Below are 22,567 nucleotides of genomic sequence, written 5' to 3'. Positions count from 1 at the left end.
TTTTAAAGGCCCATGTCTTGTCATCGGAAAATACATTTAGCAGTTTTCAAGCTAATTTCCGGCAATTCTGCACATTCAATTATGGGGCAGAGAGATGTTTTTGTTGTTGCAGCTTTAAAGCTAATATCAATCAAATGTATTTATAAAGCCCTTTTTACATCAGCCAATGTCACAAACTGCTGTACAGAAACCCAGCCTAAAACTCCAAACAGTAAGCAATGCAGATGTAGAAGCATGGTAGCTAGGAAAAACTCCCTAGGAAAGTAGGAACCTAGGAAGAAACTTAGAGAGGAACCAGACTCTGAGGGATGGACAGTCCTCTTCTGGCTGTGCCGGGTGGAGATTATAACAGTACATGGCCAAGATGTTCAAACATTCATAGATGACCAGCAGGGTCAAATAATAATAATCACAGTGATTGTACAGGGTGTAAAAGGTCAGCACCTCAGGAGTAAATGTCAGTTGGCTTTTCATAGAGAGAGAGTCGAAAACAGCAGGTCCGGGACAATGTAGCACGTCCGGTGAACAGGTCAGGGTTCCATAGCAGGCAGAACAGTTGAAACTGGAGCAGCAGCATGACCAGGTGGACTGGGTGACAGCAAGGGTCAAGATAAAAAGAGAGAGAGAATTAGAGGGAGCATACTTAAATTCACACAGGATAAGACAGGAGTAATACTCCAGATATAACAGACTGACCATATCCCCTATTGCAGCATAATTACTGGAGGCTGATACAAGAGGGGTCGGGAGACACTGTGGCCCCGTCCGACTATACCCCCTATACCCCCTGACAGGGCCAACCAGGCAGGATATAACCCCACCCACTTTGCCAAAGCACAGCCCCCACACCACTAGAGGGATATCTTCAAACACCCAACTTACTACCCTGAGACAAGACCGAGTATAACCCACAAAGATCTCCCCCATGGCACGAACCCGAGGGTGGCGCCAACCCGGACAGGAAGATCACATCAGTGACTCAACCCACTCAAGTGACGCACCCCTCCTAGGGACGGCATGGTCACTGGCACCAGTAAGCCAGTGACTAGGGTTAGAGGCAGAGAATCCCAGTGGAGAGAGTAGAACCGGCCTGGCAGAGACAGAAAGGGCGGTTCGTCAATCCAGGGCCTTTTCGTTCACCTTCACACTCCTGGGCCAGACTCAATCATAGCACCTACTGAAGAGATGAGTCTTCAATAAAGATTTAAAGGTCGAGACGGAGCCTGCGTTTCTCACATGGGTAGGCAGACCATTCCATGAAAATGAAGCTCCATAGCAGAAAGCCCTGCCTCCAGCTGTTTGTTTAGAAATTCTAGGGACAATAAGGAGGCCTGCGTCTTGTGACCGTAGCGTAGGTGTAGGTATGTACGGCAGGACCAAATCGGAGAGATTAGGTAGGAGGAAGAGCAGTAAAATCTTGTAATCAGCCTTAACAGGAAGCCAGTGTAGAGAGGCTAGCACTGGAGTAATATGAGAACATTGTTGGGTTCTAGTCAAGATCCTAGCAGCCGTGTTTAGTACTAACTGAAGTATCCTGCAATTCTACACATTTCGCCAAAAGGCCGAGATAAAACTTTGCAATTTTGAAGCTTAAATTACAGCACATGTATGTAAAAAAAATATATATTTGGGGGCATACAAGAAGTATTGAGTTGAAATATAATTGGTGAAGTATGTACTCTGTGTGGATACCAATATCCGTGAGAGCTTCCCAGGCCCATATTGCCCAGGGTTAAGAACATACAGTACCAGTCAAAAGTTTAGCCACCCTTTGCCTTTATAACAGCTATGCACACTTGGCATTCTCTCAACCAGCTTCACCTGGAATGCTTTTCCAACAGTCTCGAAGGAGTTCTTACATATTCTGAGCACTTGTTGGCAGCTTGCCCTTCACTCTGCGGTCCAACTCATCCCAAACCATCTCAATTGGGTTGAGGTGGGGTGATTGTGGAGGTCAGGTCATCTGATGCAGCACTTCATCACTCTCCTTCTTGCTCAAATAGCCCTTACACAGCTTGGAGGTGTGTTGGATCATTCTCCTGTTGAAAAACAAATTATAGTCCCACTAAGCGCAACCCAGATGGGATGTTGTATTGCTGCAGAATGCTGTGGTAGCCATGCTGGTTAAGTGTGCATTGAATTCTAAATAAATCACTGACGGTGTCACCAGCAAAGCATGCCCACACAATCACTCCTCCTCCTCCATGCTTCATGGTGGGGACCACACATGCAGAAAGCATCCGTTAACCTACTCTGCATCTTTTTAAATTTATTTTTCATTTTACCTTTAATGTTTAACTCCAAAAGTGTTTAACTAGGCAAGTATTTAACCAAAGGTTGGAAACAAAAATATCACATTTGGACTCAAATTTGCTTGTGTTTCTTGGTCCAAGCAAGTCTCTGCCTTTTATTGGTGTCCTTTAGAAGTGGTTTCTTTGCAGCAATTCAAACATGAAGGCCTGATTCACTCAGTCTCCTCTGAACAGTTGATGTTGAGATATGTCTGTTACTTGAACTCTGTGAAGCATTTATTTGGGCTGCAATTTCTGAGGCTGGTAACTCTAATGAACTTATTCTCTGCAGCAGAGGTAACTCTGGGTCTTCCTTTCCTGTGGCGGTCCTCATGAGAGCCAGTTTCATCATAGCGCTTGATGGTTTTTGCGTCTGCACTTGAAGAAACTTTCAAAGTTCTTGAAATGTTCTACATTGACTGACCTTCATGTCTTAAAGTAACGATGAACTGTCGTTTCTCTTTGCTTATTTGAGCTGTTCTTGACAAAATATGGACTTAGTCTTTTACCAAATAGGGTTATCTTCTGTATACCACCCCTACCTTGTCACAACACAACTGATTGTCTCAAACGCATTAAGAAGGAAATAAATTCCACAGATGAACTTTTAACAAGGCACACCTGTTAATTGAAATGTATTCCAGGTGACTACCTAATGAAGTTGGTTGAGAGAATGCCAAGAGTGTGCAAGGCTGTCATCAAGGCAAAGGGTGGCTACTTTGAAGAATCTCAAATTTAAAATATATTTTGATTTGTTTAACACTTTTTTGGTTACTACATGATTCCATTTGTGTTATTTCATAGTTTTGATGTCTTCACTATTATTCTACAATGTAGAAAATAGTAAAAATAAAGAAAACCGTTGAATGAGTAGGTGTGTCCAAACTTTTGACTGGTACTGTAGATATTTAAGTAATACACAATTTCCCTAATCTCTACTACACTACTTTTCCCCATTTCAAAACGTATAGCATTGTGTTCTGTAAATGAGAAAAGTCCAATCGATTATACATAACAAGTTGTTACTGGGGAACTGTCCAAAGATAGATAGTTTATTGTATATATTTTTCCCATTTGACTGTAATGTGTAATGTCAATGATCATGTCCAAGAGTGCAATTGACTTGACCAAGTCTGTGCTATCAAAAGGAATAATCATTATACAATTAGTTTTGTCTGACAAGTGTAATATCCTACCTTAACATCTGGGGGCGCTCCCCTCAAACAGTAGAATGTCACAATGCCCCATGCACATGAAAGTAGCAGTTTTTCTCATCCTTAAGGATTTTATTTATGATTTTATTTATGATTTTATTTAGGATTTTATTTAGGATTTTATTTAGGATTTTATTTATGATGTTATTTATGATTTTATTTATGATTTTATTTATGCAGTGTTTTACTGTGTTTTGTTTTCCAAATTGTCTAATAAACTAAACTCATTATTTTGCATCCCATTATTCAATGTGAGAAAATAGAGAAAATAGCTAAATTGGCAACACACACACTACAGGAGGTTGGTGGCACCTTCATTGAGGAGGACGGGCTCGTGGTAATGGCTGGAGTGGAATAGGTGGAATGGCATGAAATACCTCAAATGCATGTTTTCCATGTGTTTGTTGTCATTCCATCTGTGCCGTTCCAGCCATTATTATGAGCCGTCCTCCCCTCAGCCTCCGCCACTGATACACAAACAGCTTTCTCTCTTAACATTTTTATTCAAATGATTTCATCAGAAAATAACCATAAGAAAAGTTCAACAAAATCTTAAACACAATCTTAAAACTTGGAGCAACATTCACAGTGTAGAAAACAGAGAGAGAGAGAGAGCAAGTTTCAAACCCTGCCTCGACAATAAATTATACTGACTTAAAATCACACTTAATTTAACTCTTAACACTTAATTTAACTCTTAAATAACACACATGGTCCAGTTCAAGTTTCTCTACAGTTTAAAGGCACTGTATAAATTATTTAGACATTTGCAAAATATTGAACCTGATTGTGACAAACTTTACAATTCACAAAGTTGTCAAAGTATTTTTAAATTAAATCAAATACGGGACAAAACACAATAGAAGAAAACCTGAAGGAAACGTGTGGCGATACTTTAGCAAAACTGTATCTCCATTTAAAGGAAAATTCCACACATAAAATATTTGTAGGTATTTGTTTCATTCGTCGATTGTTGATATCGTCCCAAAATGTTCTGCTTGTCAGAATTTCGGGACTAAAGCATATACAGCACTTAACATTTCAAGATATGTAACTTTCAAAATTGATGCAAAATGCATCATTACAGGGATGATTTCTGTATTTTGAAAGTTCCATATCTTTCAGACTGATATGTCTTTGTCCATGTCTGTCAGGAACCGTATTCCATTTTGTCTCAATGAACAGACACAGTTGGTATAACAAGTGTAGGCCTTCATATCCTCCAGTTATACACAAAAACACTGTGTAATGAAATATACATTCAAAATTAAAATATCCGAATTAAACCAACCTGAGGATTACTTCTAAACTGCTACATCTAACAATGGCAGACATGTTCCAAGGCACTTTGCATCTAAAAACGCACTATGTAATATCCCTAACACTTTACTGACTAAAATGAAAAGTTAAACCAAATGATTAAAGTACTATTTGGAGTACAGCTACATGGAACAACATGGAACCAGAACCAGGACAAATACTAATATGGATGACTTTCAGTTCACTATATCACAGAGTCTGACTTCTACAATAATGACTAGAAAGAAGGCTGTGTTTATTCCCGCGATGAAAAACAAACACATTTATTCTCTACTGCAAATAAATCAAAGGGTGAAAGATAGATAAATATATTTTTAACACAAATCTTTGGTGACCGGTTTTCATTTTCACAAACGTAGTACATTAACACTGGAACCTTTTTAAACTACAGTATTGTTTATACTATGTACAGAATCAAACATATTGCTATATTGTAAATAGCCTCGTTATTGTTATTTTGTTGCGTTACTATTTCCTTTAGAAAATATTTGTCTTTCTTTTTATCTCTGCATGGTTGGGAATGGGCTCGTAAGTCAGCATTTCACCGTAATATGTATTACTGTATATGGCACATGTGACCAATAACATTTCATTTGATTGGTAGCAATGAGTTTTAGTCCAATCAATTCTCAGAGAATCGCTCTTCTCTAACGGGTCCAGTGTATGTCACCGTGTGACTTCCATCCGATATGTCATTTATTCATGTCTCTTTCGTTGAGTAGTCCTTGGCAAGCTCAGGTCACTCAGTCTGTAGCACACACGCAACGCTGTCCACCATCTCAACTTGACAGTACCGAATGATGAGTATAGGTCAGAGGTCACTCTGTAGCTGAGGGGTCAGTTAGTGCACCAAGTAGACTCTCCTCTGCCAGCTGAGACAGGTACTTCTGTGAAGGGCACAAATATAAAAGTTAGCTTTGTGTACGGAGTTGTAGAGTTCCCCTTTAAGTGGGATATTCAACTGCCTTAAAATACTTAGACGATAACATGGCTATCTGCGTTTCACCCTTATTTCTCTTTCCACTATGATACACTATAACTCCATCCGACTTCCTGTGAATTTTTAAATAAGGAGACCCGATTGATCTGTATTGAGTTTCTTATGCATATTCCGCTATAGAAACTCCTCAGACAGAGCTACTGCTGTTTGACACAGTAGTGAAGGAGGGAGACCTCAGAGAGTGGAATGTTCTGAGAGAGAGGCAGGTGCTTCCTGAACAGACATTAACCTGTCTAGTTTCTACATTCACTGTATTTCCCCAGTCCTGTTAAAGGCCAAAACCATCATCAGCAGCCCGCTCTCGGCTAAGCGGGTAGCAGCAGGGAGCCCCCACACACACAATCACACACACAATCACACACACAAAACCCCTCAGCTTTTGACGGACAGCGCAACTGTTCTTGAGGTTTTTTACCCTCGCAATGTAATCCATCAAATGTGAAGGAATCTTTTCCCCTTCTGGCTGCTTTCAGCTGTGCAGCTTTGTGTGTGTGTGTGTGTGTGTGTGTGTGTGCCTGGATGGGCATTGGGCACTAATAGGTAACCTAATACAACTCCCAGTACTCAACACTGTGAGGGGGCCTTCCTGTAGTCAATGGGCTGCCCCTTCCACTGCCTGTTCACAGCCGCACAGAAATACCCTGGCCTGCTGAACCAAGAGCCTGTTGGGAATGAACCTTCAGAATGTTATTACTGTACTTGAAGAGCACAATGGGTCTAACAAATGTAGGACTTTTTATCCGCTAGTTAGTCTACACGTTGCCTGTGCACAAAGGAGGTCCCCAGGAAGGACTAGAGCAGCTGGGCCCATTGGAAGGGAGCCTTTAGGAAGTAAAGTCATGGATAGACTCCCATGGGTGCCACACTAACACCCTCTACTCTACTCACTCATCGAAAGTCTCCTTTTCTGACACCCCACTGTAGGGGGGTAGGGACACCCCCCCCCCCCCCCCCCCCCCCCCCCCCCCCATGGTGGAGAGGGGAAAAATCTTTGGATTGTGCTGCCAGTTTTGACGTGTGTGTGTGTGTGTGTGTAATAGAGATAGTGAGTGACCTCTGTATCTCGTCTTCTGTCCCATGGTTGGGTAACATGTGCCACACTGTAACTCAACTCTAAAGACATTTTTCTGAACTTTGGTCTCACAATGATGTCACTGAGTTTCCAAGCTTTCCCTGTAATAACTATGTTCATGGCTCTTCTGCAAGGGGTAGTGTAAGTTAACAATCATCGTCATCATCATCGTCGTTCATCCCCTTCCTCCTCCTCCTCTTCTTCCTAACCCAGGCGACGCTAGGCCCGGTCGCGGCTGGTTACGACAGAGCCTGGGCGCGAACCCAGAGTCTCTGATGGCACAGCTGGAGCTGCAGTACAGCACCCTTAACCACTGCGCCACCCAGGAGGCCTGAATGACCTATGTTAATAGTAAATGTGTTGCTGTACCTGAAGATTCCTGTAGTGGACAGTACTACGACAGTGAGAGGTCTTGGCTGTCTCCTCGCTGGTGTAGAACAGGCCACACAGCTTACAGTAGAACCCTGTACTGGGCACGATGAACTCCACCCCTAGAACAACAACACACCAATTAGAAAACTGCTAATACACCTCTAGAACAGCACAAACCAATCAGAGAACAGAACATGTACCCCTACAGCAGCCGCAGACCAATTAGAGAAGAGAATCCCCCGACCATACAACAGCATCAGACCAATCAGAACACAGCCCATGTACCTCTAAAACTCGTATTAAAAGTTGTTACAAATGTGATTAGATTGTTACTACACAAGGACTAGAGTAACGTAATGTAGTGTTACCAATGTAACTGATTGGCTAGAGAGGTTACCAGGGCCAACTCCCGGGTCTGAAACAGACACGTTTTCAAAGGCAGCTAGAAGGATAGTCAGCGGGGCAGCATGGCCCCTCTCCACCTCATCAGTAGCCTCGTTGTCAGTGTGACAGAGTGAAGTTGTTAACTCTTCAAGCTGATCTAGATCAGCTGCACTGTCACTGTCTCTCTCATGGGAGAACACAACACAACACTGCAGCCAGACACTACTCAATTGTGAATCTATCTCAGTCATGCTATCAATGACCGTAGCATTTGGCTGTGAAACACACACACACACACACACACACGGTGCACATACACTGACACACACCCACGTACACACACAAACACAGCATACGCACACAGACACACACCCACGTACACACACACAGCATACGCACACAGACACACACCCACACCCACACACACACACACACACACACACACACACACACACACACACACACACACACACACTCGAAGGCCATCATAGTCCACTCATGTGTAGCGTTCACCAACGAGGCACAGTAGGTCATGTGTTGTGTGTGCCTATGTCATGCCAGGCCTAAATAAACACATCTCAGGGGTGCGTTTAACACCTTGCTCTCAACAAGTGGCCAGCTGAAGCTACCACATGTGCTCTTTCACTCCAGGCACAGATAGCATTGGTATAACAGGTTGTTGATTAATAATGATATTATATTCAATAAGCATTATTTGTCCCCAAGGCCAAGGGGCTATTTTTACTGGGCTTAAAATGACATTGCAGATCGCATACATACAACAACAATACTTCATGTAAATAAAAGTCATTTGGTTCTTACCCAGAGGGATGCTGTGTTCACTGATAATCTTCTCCTGCCCTCTAGAAGGTGAGGGAGCCCCTATGTCTATCAGGTTTATAGGATGTGTTGAATTCTGGATGACTGTAAATGAGAAGTGAACATAAGTTACCTATTAAATCTAGAAGAATAACATCTGTACAATAATAAACAGGAAACATGGATGACGATTCAGAATCCTGATACTGGCTTATTTGATCAGGAAGTCAAATTCTGGACATATTATTTCATAGTGAGAGCAAATGTTCTGTACCTCTAGGAGTCTCAGCCTTGTGCTTCTGTATGTCTGGCTTCATGACCGTTACTTCCCTCCCCACGTCCTCCATCTTGTGTATTACATCCTGGGTCTTGCTGCTTTCACACGTGCCAGCGTGATTGGTTAGCGCCAGCTCCTGAGTCGGCGCTCCACTCTTCAGTACTTCAGCTTCCAAACACGTCTCTTCCAGGGCTGCCTTGAACTCCGGGTTGGGGAAATCATCCAGATCTGAACTGAGCTGTTCTGGGATGGGTGGCTGTGACTGTGACTGTGGCAGTGGCTGTGACTGTGGCTGTGACTGTGGCTGTGATTGTGGCTGGGACTGTGGCAGTGACTGTGGCAGTGGCAGTGGCAGTGGCAGTGGCTGTGGCTGTGGCTGTGGCTGTGGCTGTGGCTGTGGCTGTGGCTGTGACTGTGACTGTGGCAGTGACTGTTGCTGTGGCTGTGGCAGTGACTGTTGCTGTGGTTGTGACAGTGACTGGTCTGTGGGGCTGGGGTTTGTGCAATTCTCCCCATCTTTCTGCTCTGTAGGTATAGGATCCACCACCCCACCTACCCCACCTCCTCTACCCAACTCGGTATCCTCTCTCTGGGCTAACTCCTTCTCAGAGCAGGGCCTGGGACTGGGGGTGGAGGTTGATCGTGGAGCCTCCCCCTCCTCCTCCTCCGTAGGATCCTTGTGGAGGTCTGAGGCTGACACGTCCTCGTCATCCTGCAGCTCAGGGAGGTCCGGTTCGATGATGGAGTCGTCCTCTCCTACCTCGTCCACTGTGACCAGCTCCTCCATGTTCTTGGGGTACCAGCACTCACCCTCTGTGTCGTCCCCACTCTCCCACTCCTCCGCCTCGCTGTCTTTTTCTCTCTCATGCTTGCCACTTCGTTGAGGAGAAACAGACTTCTCTTTGGATCGCTGATCCTCAGCGGTTTCTCCCTGTAATGATACGGCATTTGTTTGTTGATAAGATATACTGTACATGTCCAACTTCTGATTTACGTATTAATCTTACTTACTAATTTTAAAAAATGCTATCACTTACGTTATTTTCAGTAATCTCTATTTCCGGTTTCTCCGTCCCGTGTCTCATGGTGGGTTTCTTGCTCCTTCCCCATGTCGGGGAGCCTCCTCTCTGTCTTCTGTCTTCTCCTGTCCTGGTGGGTAGAGACTCCTCTCCCAGATCTGACTCTGAGTGTCTGGATCTGTGGTAGTCCCCTCCATCCCTCCTCTTTGACTTGACTCTCCCCTCCTCATGTCTCTGGTACTGTGGCCTCAGGGGCTTCTCTGACTTATACACATGCTGTGTTTTGTAGGAGTCCTCATCCATGTTCCTGTACGAAGGGAAGGGGGGCATCCCCTGAGGGCTACACCGCGGGTGGGGGTACCAGTCTCCCCCCCTGTTCCCCCCCCTCATCCCCTCCCCTCTTCCTCCTCCTCTTTCGTCCGCTGATCTGGGACTGATCCGGTCTCGGTCGGAGGGTTTCAGGTACGGCCTGTTCCGTCGATCCTGCATCCTGCCGTTCAGCCTGTCGTCATCCACTGTACCTCCGTTCCTCCATGGCACCTCCTCCCTTTCCCTCTCTCGTTCTCTGTCCTCGTCCCCCTTTCTCATGTGTTTGGCGGTCCAGGAGCCCCGTTCCGGGCCTCCTCGGCAGGGTGCCCCCTGCGGGCTGTGGGCTGAACTACAGGAGGTAAAGCTGGGGCTGTGGGAGCGAGGGCTCAGAGAGCGGCTGATGGGACTACGGGACCGCGCTCTCTCTGGCATGTAGCTGGGAGGAAATAATATAATTAAAATGCAGTTTGTAGTCAGGAAGTAGTGTTGGATAATTTCATCCATTATTTGTCGTTTTGTAGATCGATCGTACATAGACAATCGCATATTACAACAAAAAATTGCCGCTAAGAACATGTACAAGGAAAGAATGAAACAAGTCGCCTTACTGATCAGTCTCCTGCATCTCGTCCCTTTCCCTCAGGGAGTTGATATCCTGGATGATTGAATCAACGTCTTTCCCTGGTTTCTGTATGAACAGAGCGTTTCACACCATAACATGATACTGTACTGTAGATTCAGTACACAGTTGGTGTGAGCTAATTAAAAACTGTAATAAACATTTCAACACCACATTGTCAACCCAATACAACTCACCTTGAGCTGAAGCTCCTTGTATCTCTTGGACATCCTGATCAGTAGTTTCTGATCGTTGATCGTGGCTGGAGTCAGCTGGTAGTATTGAACCATAGCCTGGGCCGCCTCAATGTACGCCATCTCCACAAACGCCTGTGGGGTGAAGAGGAAGAGGAGGAGGAGGAGGAAGAAAACTTTATTGATCCATTTTCCCTTAGAGTCCAAGAAAATGTGTATTACATTTACCCCAAGCCCTTCTAAAGGCATGCAAACACAGGGTATTCACAGTGCAGGCTGACACACCCCATGCAGATTTTAGGGCTTAAGTGCCTTGCTCAAGGGCACAACGGCAGTTGAGTGGAGTGAGAGAAAGACATCAATGTTAGACATCTGTTTGTGACAGTTTAACGTCCTTTTTTCCAAATAACATTTTTGCAATAACATATGTCAAACAAGGTGCGAGCAAATCTTCTATATCCCAGCCAGGTTATCATATTTCATGGGCATCATAAATCAAAAAGACAGTTACAATCTGCTCAGATACATTTCTGGGTAACCAACACCCATGATTTTAGTGTAGTCGAGCCCCTTGACTGTGATGTGGGTGACATTAATGAGTCATTTTAATACAGTGTCTGATAAATGAAATTCTAGAGACTGAGTGAGACATCATGTTCTGTGATAAAATGGTTGGATGGACCATAGGGAAAAAAAGACATCATTATCACATTACAACAGAAAATGGTCCATGAACCCGTAGGAAAAGGCATCTTATCATATTACAAGATAATATGAAGTGGAAACAATTCATCTGGTCTATAGCAACACAGGGGTATTGGTCCATAGCAACACAGGGGTACTGGTCCATAGCAACACAGGGGTACTGGTCCATAGCAACACAGGGGTATTGGTCATAGCAACACAGGGGTATTGGTCCATAGCAACACAGAGGTATTGGTCCATAGCAACACAGGGGTACTGGTCCATAGCAACACAGGGGTATTGGTCTATAGCAACACAGGGGTATTGGTCCATAGCAACACAGGGGTATTGGTCCATAGCAACACAGGGGTACTGGTCCATAGCAACACATGGGTACTGGTCCATAGCAACACAGGGGTACTGGTCCATAGCAACACAGGGGTACTGGTCCATAGCAACACAGGGGTATTTAAAGACATTAGAGAACTGCTCCAGTTGTCAAGGGCATTAACCCTTTTCTCCCAACAAATATATGTGACTAATATTGTGACTAGACTCCACAGTAGAGCAGTAGACATTTGTGAGGGGGAAAATGGTGTATCTGGTCCATAGCAACCAAGGATTATTTCAAGACATTTGCAAAGGGGCACACGTCCTTTGGTTTCCGTTTCTCCATGGCAGTTATTTGTTCGTTGAAGTGTGACTTGACTCCCTAGTGGAGCTGTATACATTAGTGAGTATTTGTTCTGCAGTGATATCCCACAGGGCTAATGGCAGTAGCTGTGAGGGTAAAGCGAAACCACAGGTTTGTTCTTTGAGGCATTTCCAACGACTAGGGCTCATTGTGAGGAGTCTGTCGGGATAGGCCTCAGTCGTTAAGTTAATCGTTAAATTCATCTTTTAATTATCATCAGGTAAGACCAAAAATGAGCTCACTTTTTGGCCATTCTGGGACTGGAGTTGTGTGCTTGTGTTTGGAGTTGTGTGGTTGTGTTTGGAGTTGTGTGCTTGTGTTTGGAGTTGTGTACTTGTGTTTGGAGTTGTGTGGTTGTGTTTGGAGTTGTCTACTTGTGTTTGGAGTTGTGTAATTGTCTTTGGAGTTGTGTAATTGTCTTTGGAGTTGTGTACTTGTGTTTGGAGTTGTGTGGTTGTGTTTGGAGTTGTGTACTTGTGTTTGGAGTTGTGTGGTTGTGTTTGGAGTTGTGTGCTTGTGTTTGGAGTTGTGTGGTTGTGTTTGGAGTTGTGTGCTTGTGTTTGGAGTTGTGTACTTGTGTTTGGAATTGTGTGGTTGTGTTTGGAGTTGTCTACTTGTGTTTGGAGTTGTGTGGTTGTGTTTGGAGTTGTGTGCTTGTGTTTGGAGTTGTGTACTTGTGTTTGGAGTTGTGTAATTGTGTTTGGAGTTGTGTAATTGTGTTTGGAGTTGTGTACTTGTGTTTGGAGTTGTGTGGTTGTGCTTGGAGTTGTGTGCTTGTGTTTGGAGTTGTGTGTTTGTGTTTGGAGCTGTGTACTTGTGTTTGGAGTTGTGTACTTGTGTTTGGAGTTGTGTGGTTGTGTTTGGAGTTGTGTACTTGTGTTTGGAGTTGTGTGCTTGTGTTTGGAGTTGTGTACTTGTGTTTGGAGTTGTGTGGTTGTGTTTGGAGTTGTACACTCATGTTTTAAGAGAATAACATTGTACTGTACCTGGTGGGTAGAGCGCATGAGGATGTAGTTGGTGACTTTCCCGAAGGGCAGTCCCAGGTTGATGACATCATTCTCTGTGCAGCTGCCCTCTGGGAGGTTGCAGATGTGGACGACCCGTCCTGTGATTGATTTCCTGGGTGGAAATGTCTAAAATAAAGAGAAATAAGACAAATGCATCAGTATGTTTATTACTGTTAAAACATCATACGATTTGTGTAATATTTCACTGTACTTCATTATTTACACTAGTAAAAGTCTGATTAAAATAATCAATTACAGGTATGCTCTTATCTAAAATTACAAATATGAAAAAACATGTCCGCTTTTAAGAAAACAGCACAATGATCTGAGAAATGATCATACAGAAATGCAGTCCATTCTAGGCTGTTGCTGTCTTCTTCCCTCTTTTTGGAAGACTTTTAAGGTCAATGAAAATATGTGACCCTACTTCAGACACAGACTGTAGACCTGGACTAGACTGTGGGGAACTATTTCCTCTAATGTCGAAGCACTTCAACATTATCACTCACACTCAGCAACAGAATGTGATGTATCCCTCCACTCTTAGAGCGTATCCCTCCACCTCAGTGGCTCTGCTATAAATAGATCCCTGGTGAAGCGACACAGTCGCCGTGACAGCGTGACAATGATAATGAGAGCTTTCTCGCTTGGATTTGGGAACATGTCAGCTGACCAGGTACAGACATACATAGCACACACACACACAAATACCCAGACATCCCAGTCATCTTTGTCACTAATCCCTCTGGATTGCCAAGTATAGCAACCCCCACTGCTCCTCTCCCCCCACCTCCTCCCTACCTCCCCCTCTCTCTCCCTCTCAGAGTGGTGTAACTTACACCCAGGGGCAGCACTCAGCTCTGAGGTAAAAACCATTGGCCTCTCGTCTGACTGACTAATGGCCAACAAAGTAAATGAATGAAGAGGGCGTCAACACTGTTCCCTAATAGCTACGACACCAGATGTAATGGGAATCAGCATCATGGGTCAACCTATGGAATATATCAACCACTGTGTTCAGTTGATACAGCACTGGATATACAGTAGCATATGGTACTGTACACTACTCAGACATTTAATGTTCACTTACGGGACGACGTTCAACATATCTTTATTTTTTATGGATCTGTAATCTTTAATTCTGCATTGTTGGAAGAGGACCCGTAACTAAGTATTTCGCTGTTAGACTACACCTGTTGTTTACAAAGAATGTGACAAATACGATTTGATTTGATTTGTATTTGGAAATTCCAGGCCAGACCGGGATCGTTCCTAACCCTAACTTTCACCTTCAGATCACTTCAAAGGAAAATGTGTTTATGTGTCACATAAAACAGCACTGACAGACAGTCCCTGACAGCCGGGGGTTTGGGTGACCATGACATTACCCAGGATGGTCATAAGTCCCTCCATGTTCTCCCCTAACCTCTGCCCTCTCTACTGTACAATATGCCAGTTTGTGCTGGATTTCTTCAGATCAGACTTATAAGAACAACAACACTGCAGCCTATCAGACCTGATCTGTCCTTAACCATGACATTACCCCAGAGACGGGATGCCCAGCAAGCCTGACAGACAGTCCCCCTCTTACCTCTACCCTTTGTCCTCTCTGCCTTCTGTAAAATGTCCGGTAGTGCTGGATTTCTTACGAAAAAATTCCCTTTACATGTAAGAACAACACTGTAGCCTGACTAGGGTTGCAAAGGGAGGATATATTAGTGGTAACTTTCTAAGTTTACCAGTACACGACCTGAATTTTGGTAACTTTCAAGGCATTTATGGGATTTTATAGTGGTCTTTTTTGTGTGGCGTTATCGCATGTAAAATATATAAATGAATAAAATAAGATGATTTTAAAACAGAGAAATATAATGACAAAGCTGTACAACATGCTAAATATAAACCATCAACTTAGTGAACAGCGTTGGTGTTAAATATGAGCATTCAGCATGAAGTCTCCTTCATTTATTTTTACACACAGTTGTTTATTTTACGATGCCAATATGTCTTTGTTGTAAATGTTCTGGCGCCAAACTAGTGGCAGAAAAAAGTCAATAGTTGGAAGAGTTGTAGAGTTAATTGAAAATAATGCCATTGTTGATTAGGAGCTTTTTTCATTAATTAGGCAATTTTCTCTTGAAACTGGACAATATGGATACATGTATAAAAAATGACTACTTTAAGAAATAGTTATTAAAGTATAAATTACCAAAGTTACCATAGATTGCCACAGATTCCCTGTTAATTACCAAAATTACTGAAAGTTCTGTTAACTTTTGTAAATTACCGGTAGTTTTGCAACTCAAGCCTGACGGGCCTAAACTGTCCTTAATCATGATACTACCCAGAGAACCATGATTCTACCCCAGGGACGGGCCGCCCAGCCTGCCTGACAGACAGGCACACATGTGGGACAGTCTGGGATCTGATTCTCCTGGGTCTGGGCCTGAGTCAGTAACAGTAGCCAGGGCCAGCGACGGTGTTGTTGTTATAAGGAACTTGTACAGAGGAAATCTAGCACCAACAGATGTTTTACAAGAGGTAGAGAGGACAGGGGGAGAGAGATATTGAAGTACTGATGTTGCTCTGTTTTTAAAGTTTCCTTTCGCTGCCGCTGCCACGAACCCCCCCCCCCCCCCCCGTAACGTCCCTGATCCCTGATGCAAGTTTGAGTAATGCACATCGATCTTCTGTAAACTAACTTAATTGTCTTGTTAAGAAAATATAATGTGCATTGTGCTTGATGGTCCCTATACACCCCAGGTCACAGGCTAAAATGGGGGAACTCTTACCAGCGTATGTGTATAGCTACCTATTTCCAAATAAGGAACACTGCTACATTTGAATAGTAGACAGAAAACTAGACTATACTAGTAGATGTGATGAGTTGGGAAAGTTGTGCCAAAAGAACATTGCTACTATGCTGCTACCCTATAATCCTCCCCTCAACCCAATATTAGAACCAAGATGTTACACCCCAAGATTAGAACCAAAATGTTACACTACAAGATTAGAACCAAGATGGTACACCCCAAGATTAGAACCAACATGTTACACCCCAAGATTAGAACCAAAATGGTGCACCCCAAGATTAGAACCAAGATGTTAGACCCCAAGATTAGAACCAAGATGTTACACCACAAAATTACAACCAAGATGGTACACCCCAACATTAGAACCAAGATGTTACACACCAAGATTAGAACCAAGATGTTACACACCAAGATTAGAACCAAGATGTTACACACCAAGATTAGAACCAAGATGTTACACCACAAAATTACAACCAAGATGGTACACCCCAACATTAGAACCAAGATGTTACACACCAAGATTAGAACCAAGATGTTACACCCCAAGATTAGAACCAAGATGTTACACCCCAAGATTAGAACCAAGATGTTACAACCAAAGATTAGTATTCAGTTTGTGAAAAGAACATTGCTACTGTGCTGCTCATCCCATAAAACCTAAGATTAGAAGCTAAATGTTACACCCCAAGATTAGTAGGTAGTTTATGTGAAGAACATTGCTACTGTGCTGCTATACCCTAGACTAATCCGCTATCCCCAATGTTAATCTATCCAAAGCCCTGATTGCCTACAGGGTTAAATAACTGTCGTTTAACTGCCCCTGGCCTGCCACCTGATTTTAACGGTTTCAGATGTGAGAGTGATAATTCTATTAGCGGCTCTGTGCCAACTACCACTAAACTAAGCTAGCTATCTAGCTAGCGCGCACACACACACACACACACACACACACACACACACACACACACACACACACACACACACACACACACACACACACACACGAAAGGTCACAGCAGCCCAGTCAGTAAACAGCTACAAAAATAGACAGCAACAGGCTGTTAATGTCCTTGAGGTGAAAGAGGGAAGAAGAGTCTTGCCACCGGCCCGACCGGTCGTCGGGGTTGTATCAGTCAGAGTGTTTGCCTTGTAAATATGTGGTCCAGCGATCTGGACACTTGTTCATGCTTTTACATCCTTAGGATCCATAAATTGAGGGTCAAACAGTGTCTGTTTCTGGGCTTGGGGAAGATGTTGACACTTCTAAATCACAGATCTTGGATCAGATTACCCTAGTCATAAACCATTAGGAGGATGAATGTCTGACCTTGTATCACTGGTTAAGGGCTAGACCTCTTCATACTTTTATACAGCCTGAGCCTTACCCCTGACTTGAGGGTCATACAGTGTAAATGTTCTTGGGCTGTGGAAAGATGTCAATGCTTCTTAACCTTTATTTAACTAGGCAAGTCAGTTAAGAACAAATTCTTATTTTCAATGATGGCCTAGGAACAGTGGGTTAACTGCCTTGTTCAGGGGCAGAAAGACAGATTTTTTTACCTTGTCAGCTCAGGGATTCGATCTAGCAACCTTTCGGGTTACTGGCCCAGCGCTCTAACCACTAGGCTACCTACAGTAGCAATGACATTACCCCTTGCTTCAATTTGAACTATTTAGAATGGTGTAACAAAAAAAAAGCCTGACATTGTATCAGTGGTTAAAGACAATTTCTTTACTATAAATCTATGTATTGTAGTGTATTGCAGACCAAAAGGAACCACTGGTCCTTACGTTGACATGGGACATTGTTAGTGTGTGTATGACTCATTTAGCTGATCTACAACAGCTGTGGATGGACTGGAGTGTTGCTGTTGATTCGTGTGTGGAGGTTGACAACGGCAGATGATTTATACATCTCGTAAACGTGATTGGGTTTACTGGGGTACAGTGAGCTGCATTTCTGTTGGGAGATTGTATTACAAATCACACACTATCTGACCTTCAGATCTGGGTTTAAATACTGTTTCTAATACTTTATCTGGGCTAGATAGAATAGTTGTTAGCATTTGAAAGATTTCAAATAGTATTTGAACTGTGGTCTGGTGACCTATTCATCAGGAACTGAAGTGAAGTTACAATTGAAATACATGAGGCAGTTAATACATGAGGCAAATGTCATTGAGGCTAGTAAACCACATTTGAAACGTGCGATTGGAATGATATGACATTGTGATGTTTATCACATGGTTTACATGTGATGGTCTTTGATGTCAGTGTTCCATTGATATTGACTTTGCAATCAATTACAAGAAAGACAGATGAAAAAAAGAGATAGAGAGAGAGCTGTTTTCATGCACCAGTGAATGTTTTGATACTGCTACCAAGAGTCAATCAAACATGCTTGCAAATTCCCACTTTCACTCTCAGCAGTCTCAGCAGTAGTTCCGCCCCATAGACAAAACACAAAACCCACAGCCCTTTACACCCATACCCATATACGGGTTGAAAGTGGCAGATTTGGACACTAATACGCTCTTCAATTGGAGAGCAGTGGCTGTACAGTAACATGCTATACATGACGTCAGAGCTCAAGCTTTGCGCTTCACAGCTATGAATGGGTTTTGACTGACAACCATTCTGAACATGAGCACCGCGAGCGACAAGAAGTTGCCTCCCCCCTCCCTCACGCTAATTGGGCAACTTTTAGCAAATGTTTGGTTGTCTGAGTGAGTTCAATTCTGTAAATTACAAGGACTCTATGTATTTTGAAAGATGAGACGATGAGGATTATTATAAATACCGCTTCGATGTCATACAAGCCAAACACCTGTCAGTCCAGATGTGCACTTCACATGTCCATATCATGTTTGATGTCCAGTTACAAGATGACATGGTGTTATACCCTGGGTTGTCCTGATCAGAATGAGTCTATGTTTGTTGTATTGTGAAGACAATGTGAGGACCACACATCTGAATGCTGGGATGACTCTATTCCATGCGCACCAAATGTACGATCTGCTTCTCTGAATTGCCTTGTGAAAGTCTTACACTGTAAGATCCTATTTTATAACTCATGTTTGCAATAGACCAAGCTTTTAAATGATGCTTACCAGACCCTGACTGCGATTTAATGGACCACTTTACACTCTCAACCAAACCTTTCATTTTGAACTCTACACTTTACACTCTCAACCAAACATTTAATTTTGAACTATACACTTAACACTCTCAACCAAACATTTAATTTTGAACTATACACTTAACACTCTCAACCAAACATTTAATTTTGAACTATACACTTAACACTCTCAACCAAACATTTAATTTTGAACTATACACTTAACACTCTCAACCAAACATTTAATTTTGAACTATACACTTTATATTCTCAACGTTTAATTTTGAACTATACACTTTACATTCTCAACGTTTAATTTTGAACTATACACTTAACACTCTCAACCAAACATTTAATTTTGAACTATACACTTAACACTCTCAACCAAACATTTAATTTTGAACTATACACTTAACACTCTCAACCAAACATTTAATTTTGAACTATACACTTAACACTCTCAACCAAACATTTAATTTTGAACTATACACTTAACACTCTCAACCAAACATTTAATTTTGAACTATACACTTTACACTCTCAACGTTTAATGTTGAACTGTGTAAAGTGTATAGTGGTTAAAGTGTAAAGTGTATATTGGTTAAAGTGTAAAGTGTATAGTGGTTAAAGTGTAAAGTGAGTGTAAAGTGTATAGTGGTTAAAGTGTAAAGTGTATAGTGGTTAAAGTGTAAAGTGTATAGTGGTTAAAGTGTAAAGTGAGTGTAAAGTGTATAGTTGTAAAAGTGTAAAGTGTATAGTGGTTAAAGTGTAAAGTGTATAGTGGTTAAAGTGTAAAGTGAGTGTAAAGTGTATAGTGGTTAAAGTGTAAAGTGTATAGTGGTTAAAGTGTAAAGTGTATAGTGGTTAAAGTGTAAAGTGAGTGTAAAGTGTATAGTGGTAAAAGTGTAAAGTGTATAGTGGTTAAAGTGTAAAGTGTATAGTGGTTAAAGTGTAAAGTGAGTGTAAAGTGTATAGTGGTTAAAGTGTAAAGTGTATAGTGGTTAAAGTGTAAAGTGTATAGTGGTTAAAGTGTAAAGTGAGTGTAAAGTGTATAGTGGTTAAAGTGTAAAGTGAGTGTAAAGTGTATAGTGGTAAAAGTGTAAAGTGTATAGTGGTTAAAGTGTAAAGTGTATAGTGGTTAAAGTGTAAAGTGAGTGTAAAGTGTATAGTGGTTAAAGTGTAAAGTGTATAGTGGTTAAAGTGTAAAGTGTATAGTGGTTAAAGTGTAAAGTGAGTGTAAAGTGTACAGTGGTAAAAGTGTAAAGTGTATAGTGGTTAAAGTGTAAAGTGTATAGTGGTTAAAGTGTAAAGTGAGTGTAAAGTGTATAGTGGTTAAAGTGTAAAGTGTATAGTGGTTAAAGTGTAAAGTGTATAGTGGTTAAAGTGTAAAGTGAGTGTAAAGTGTATAGTGGTTAAAGTGTAAAGTGAGTGTAAAGTGTATAGTGGTAAAAGTGTAAAGTGTATAGTGGTTAAAGTGTAAAGTGAGTGTAAAGTGTATAGTGGTTAAAGTGTAAAGTGTATAGTGGTTAAAGTGTAAAGTGTATAGTGGTTAAAGTGTAAAGTGAGTGTAAAGTGTATAGTGGTTAAAGTGTAAAGTGAGTGTAAAGTGTATAGTGGTAAAAGTGTAAAGTGTATAGTGGTTAAAGTGTAAAGTGTATAGTGGTTAAAGTGTAAAGTGAGTGTAAAGTGTATAGTGGTTAAAGTGTAAAGTAAGTGTAAAGTGTATAGTGGTTAAAGTGTAAAGTGTATAGTGGTTAAAGTGTAAAGTGAGTGTAAAGTGTATAGTGGTGAAAGTGTAAAGTGAGTGTAAAGTGTATAGTGGTTAAAGTGTAAAGTGTATAGTGGTTAAAGTGTAAAGTGTATAGTGGTTAAAGTGTAAAGTGTATAGTGGTTAAAGTGTAAAGTGTATAGTGGTTAAAGTGTAAAGTGAGTGTAAAGTGTATAGTGGTTAAAGTGTAAAGTGTATAGTGGTTAAAGTGTAAAGTGTATAGTGGTTAAAGTGTAAAGTGAGTGTAAAGTGTATAGTGGTTAAAGTGTAAAGTGAGTGTAAAGTGTATAGTGGTTAAAGTGTACAGTGAGTGTAAAGTGTATAGTGGTTAAAGTGTAAAGTGAGTGTAAAGTGTAAAGTGTATACTTTACACTCTCAACCAAACGTTATGACTAGCAGCGTGCTGTTCCCCTCGAGAGACATTCCTGTTAGTATTTTGCTGGGAACAACACAACCTCCATCTGTTGGGTTGTTGTTAGGGACAGGTGTAGTGTTTACAGGGCTAACATTAGCACACCACTGACATGAATAAAGGCCTCATAAATCAAAGGTTGTTAAACAGATACATAGGTTTCTGTGGAAGCCTTTCTAGCCTGGTCCCACATCTGTTTGTGCTTGCCAACTTGGTAAGACCGAACAGACAGGTCGGGAACCAGGCTAGTTTTTTGTAGGAGTTCCACAATTCACATCAAATGCTTTTAAATCTCCAATTAAAGGTGTTGCCTAACAACAGTTGACAATGATAAAAGGTGTTGCCTAACAACAGTTGACAATGATAAAAGGTGTTGCCTAACAACAGTTGACAATGATAAAAGGTGTTGCCTAACAACAGTTGACAATGATAAAAGGTGTTGCCTAACAACAGTTGACAATGATAAAAGATGTTGCCTAACGACAGTTGACAATGATAAAAGGTGTTGCCTAACAACAGTTGACAATGATAAAAGGTGTTGCCTAACGACAGTTGACAATGATAAAAGGTGTTGCCTAACAACAGTTGACAATGATAAAAGGTGTTGCCTAACAACAGTTGACAATGATAAAAGGTGTTGCCTAACAACAGTTGACAATGATAAAAGGTGTTGCCTAACGACAGTTGACAATGAAGACATATGTTTGTTGGTGCAATGCAATAGGCATCAGTGTGTTGTTCCAAGGAAGAAATGTGAACATGTTCATAGTGGAAAGGGACGGAGGCCTATTCCAAGTCAAAATAGGGATAAAGCAGACACGCAACATAAAAAACATGATGGGACTTGAGCTCCATATTTTCTCGCTATAGATGGCTATCACTCAGTCAAATCCTCAATTCAACAACTTAAAAATACTTCACCTCGGACAAGAAATAGCTAAAAAAGTTTCCTCAATTAATTCCACAGATAAAATGGCCACCTATAAATGCCACGCTGAAATAGCCCGACAAGCCGTCATGGCGATACTCTACACCTCAAGTAAACCCAAGTAAGACCTCACATCAAAAAGTATGCTGCCAGACACACACACACACAGATGCGCACAGACACACACACATACGGAAGCAGGCACACACGTCACCCCTCTCCTCACCACTTCTCCTGATGGAGAGGGTGTCTT

At 42.0% G+C, this 22,567-nt stretch overlaps 1 protein-coding gene and 1 non-coding gene across 4 annotated transcripts in view; both read right to left on the bottom strand.

Moving 5' to 3' along the window:
* Positions 1-3,988: 3,988 nt before the first annotated feature.
* The window catches only part of LOC149978761 (RNA-binding protein 20-like), a 71,985-nt gene continuing 53,406 nt past the window's right edge, over positions 3,989-22,567 (bottom strand). For all 3 annotated transcript variants that reach the window (XM_090195635.1, XM_090195636.1, XM_090195637.1), the window contains 8 exons: positions 13,255-13,401; positions 10,894-11,025; positions 10,686-10,765; positions 9,787-10,513; positions 8,747-9,680; positions 8,476-8,577; positions 7,267-7,388; positions 3,989-5,712 (listed from right to left, as the gene is read on the bottom strand). In XM_090195635.1, coding sequence (XP_090051761.1) covers positions 5,644-5,712; positions 7,267-7,388; positions 8,476-8,577; positions 8,747-9,680; positions 9,787-10,513; positions 10,686-10,765; positions 10,894-11,025; positions 13,255-13,401 — 2,313 coding nt within the window. In that variant the 3' untranslated portion in view covers positions 3,989-5,643. The remainder of the gene's footprint in view (positions 5,713-7,266; positions 7,389-8,475; positions 8,578-8,746; positions 9,681-9,786; positions 10,514-10,685; positions 10,766-10,893; positions 11,026-13,254; positions 13,402-22,567) is intronic.
* On the bottom strand, positions 12,314-12,447 carry LOC118940672 (small nucleolar RNA SNORA18). Its single transcript, XR_005037258.1, has one exon. It is a non-coding gene; the product is annotated as a small nucleolar RNA SNORA18 (small nucleolar RNA).

The sequence above is a fragment of the Oncorhynchus mykiss genome, chromosome 13, assembly GCF_057628025.1.
Source record: "Oncorhynchus mykiss isolate SJ-2025 chromosome 13, ASM5762802v1, whole genome shotgun sequence".
NCBI lineage: Eukaryota > Metazoa > Chordata > Actinopteri > Salmoniformes > Salmonidae > Oncorhynchus > Oncorhynchus mykiss.
Note: the sequence above shows the minus strand (reverse complement) of the source record. Positions and strands in the feature narration are given on the sequence as shown.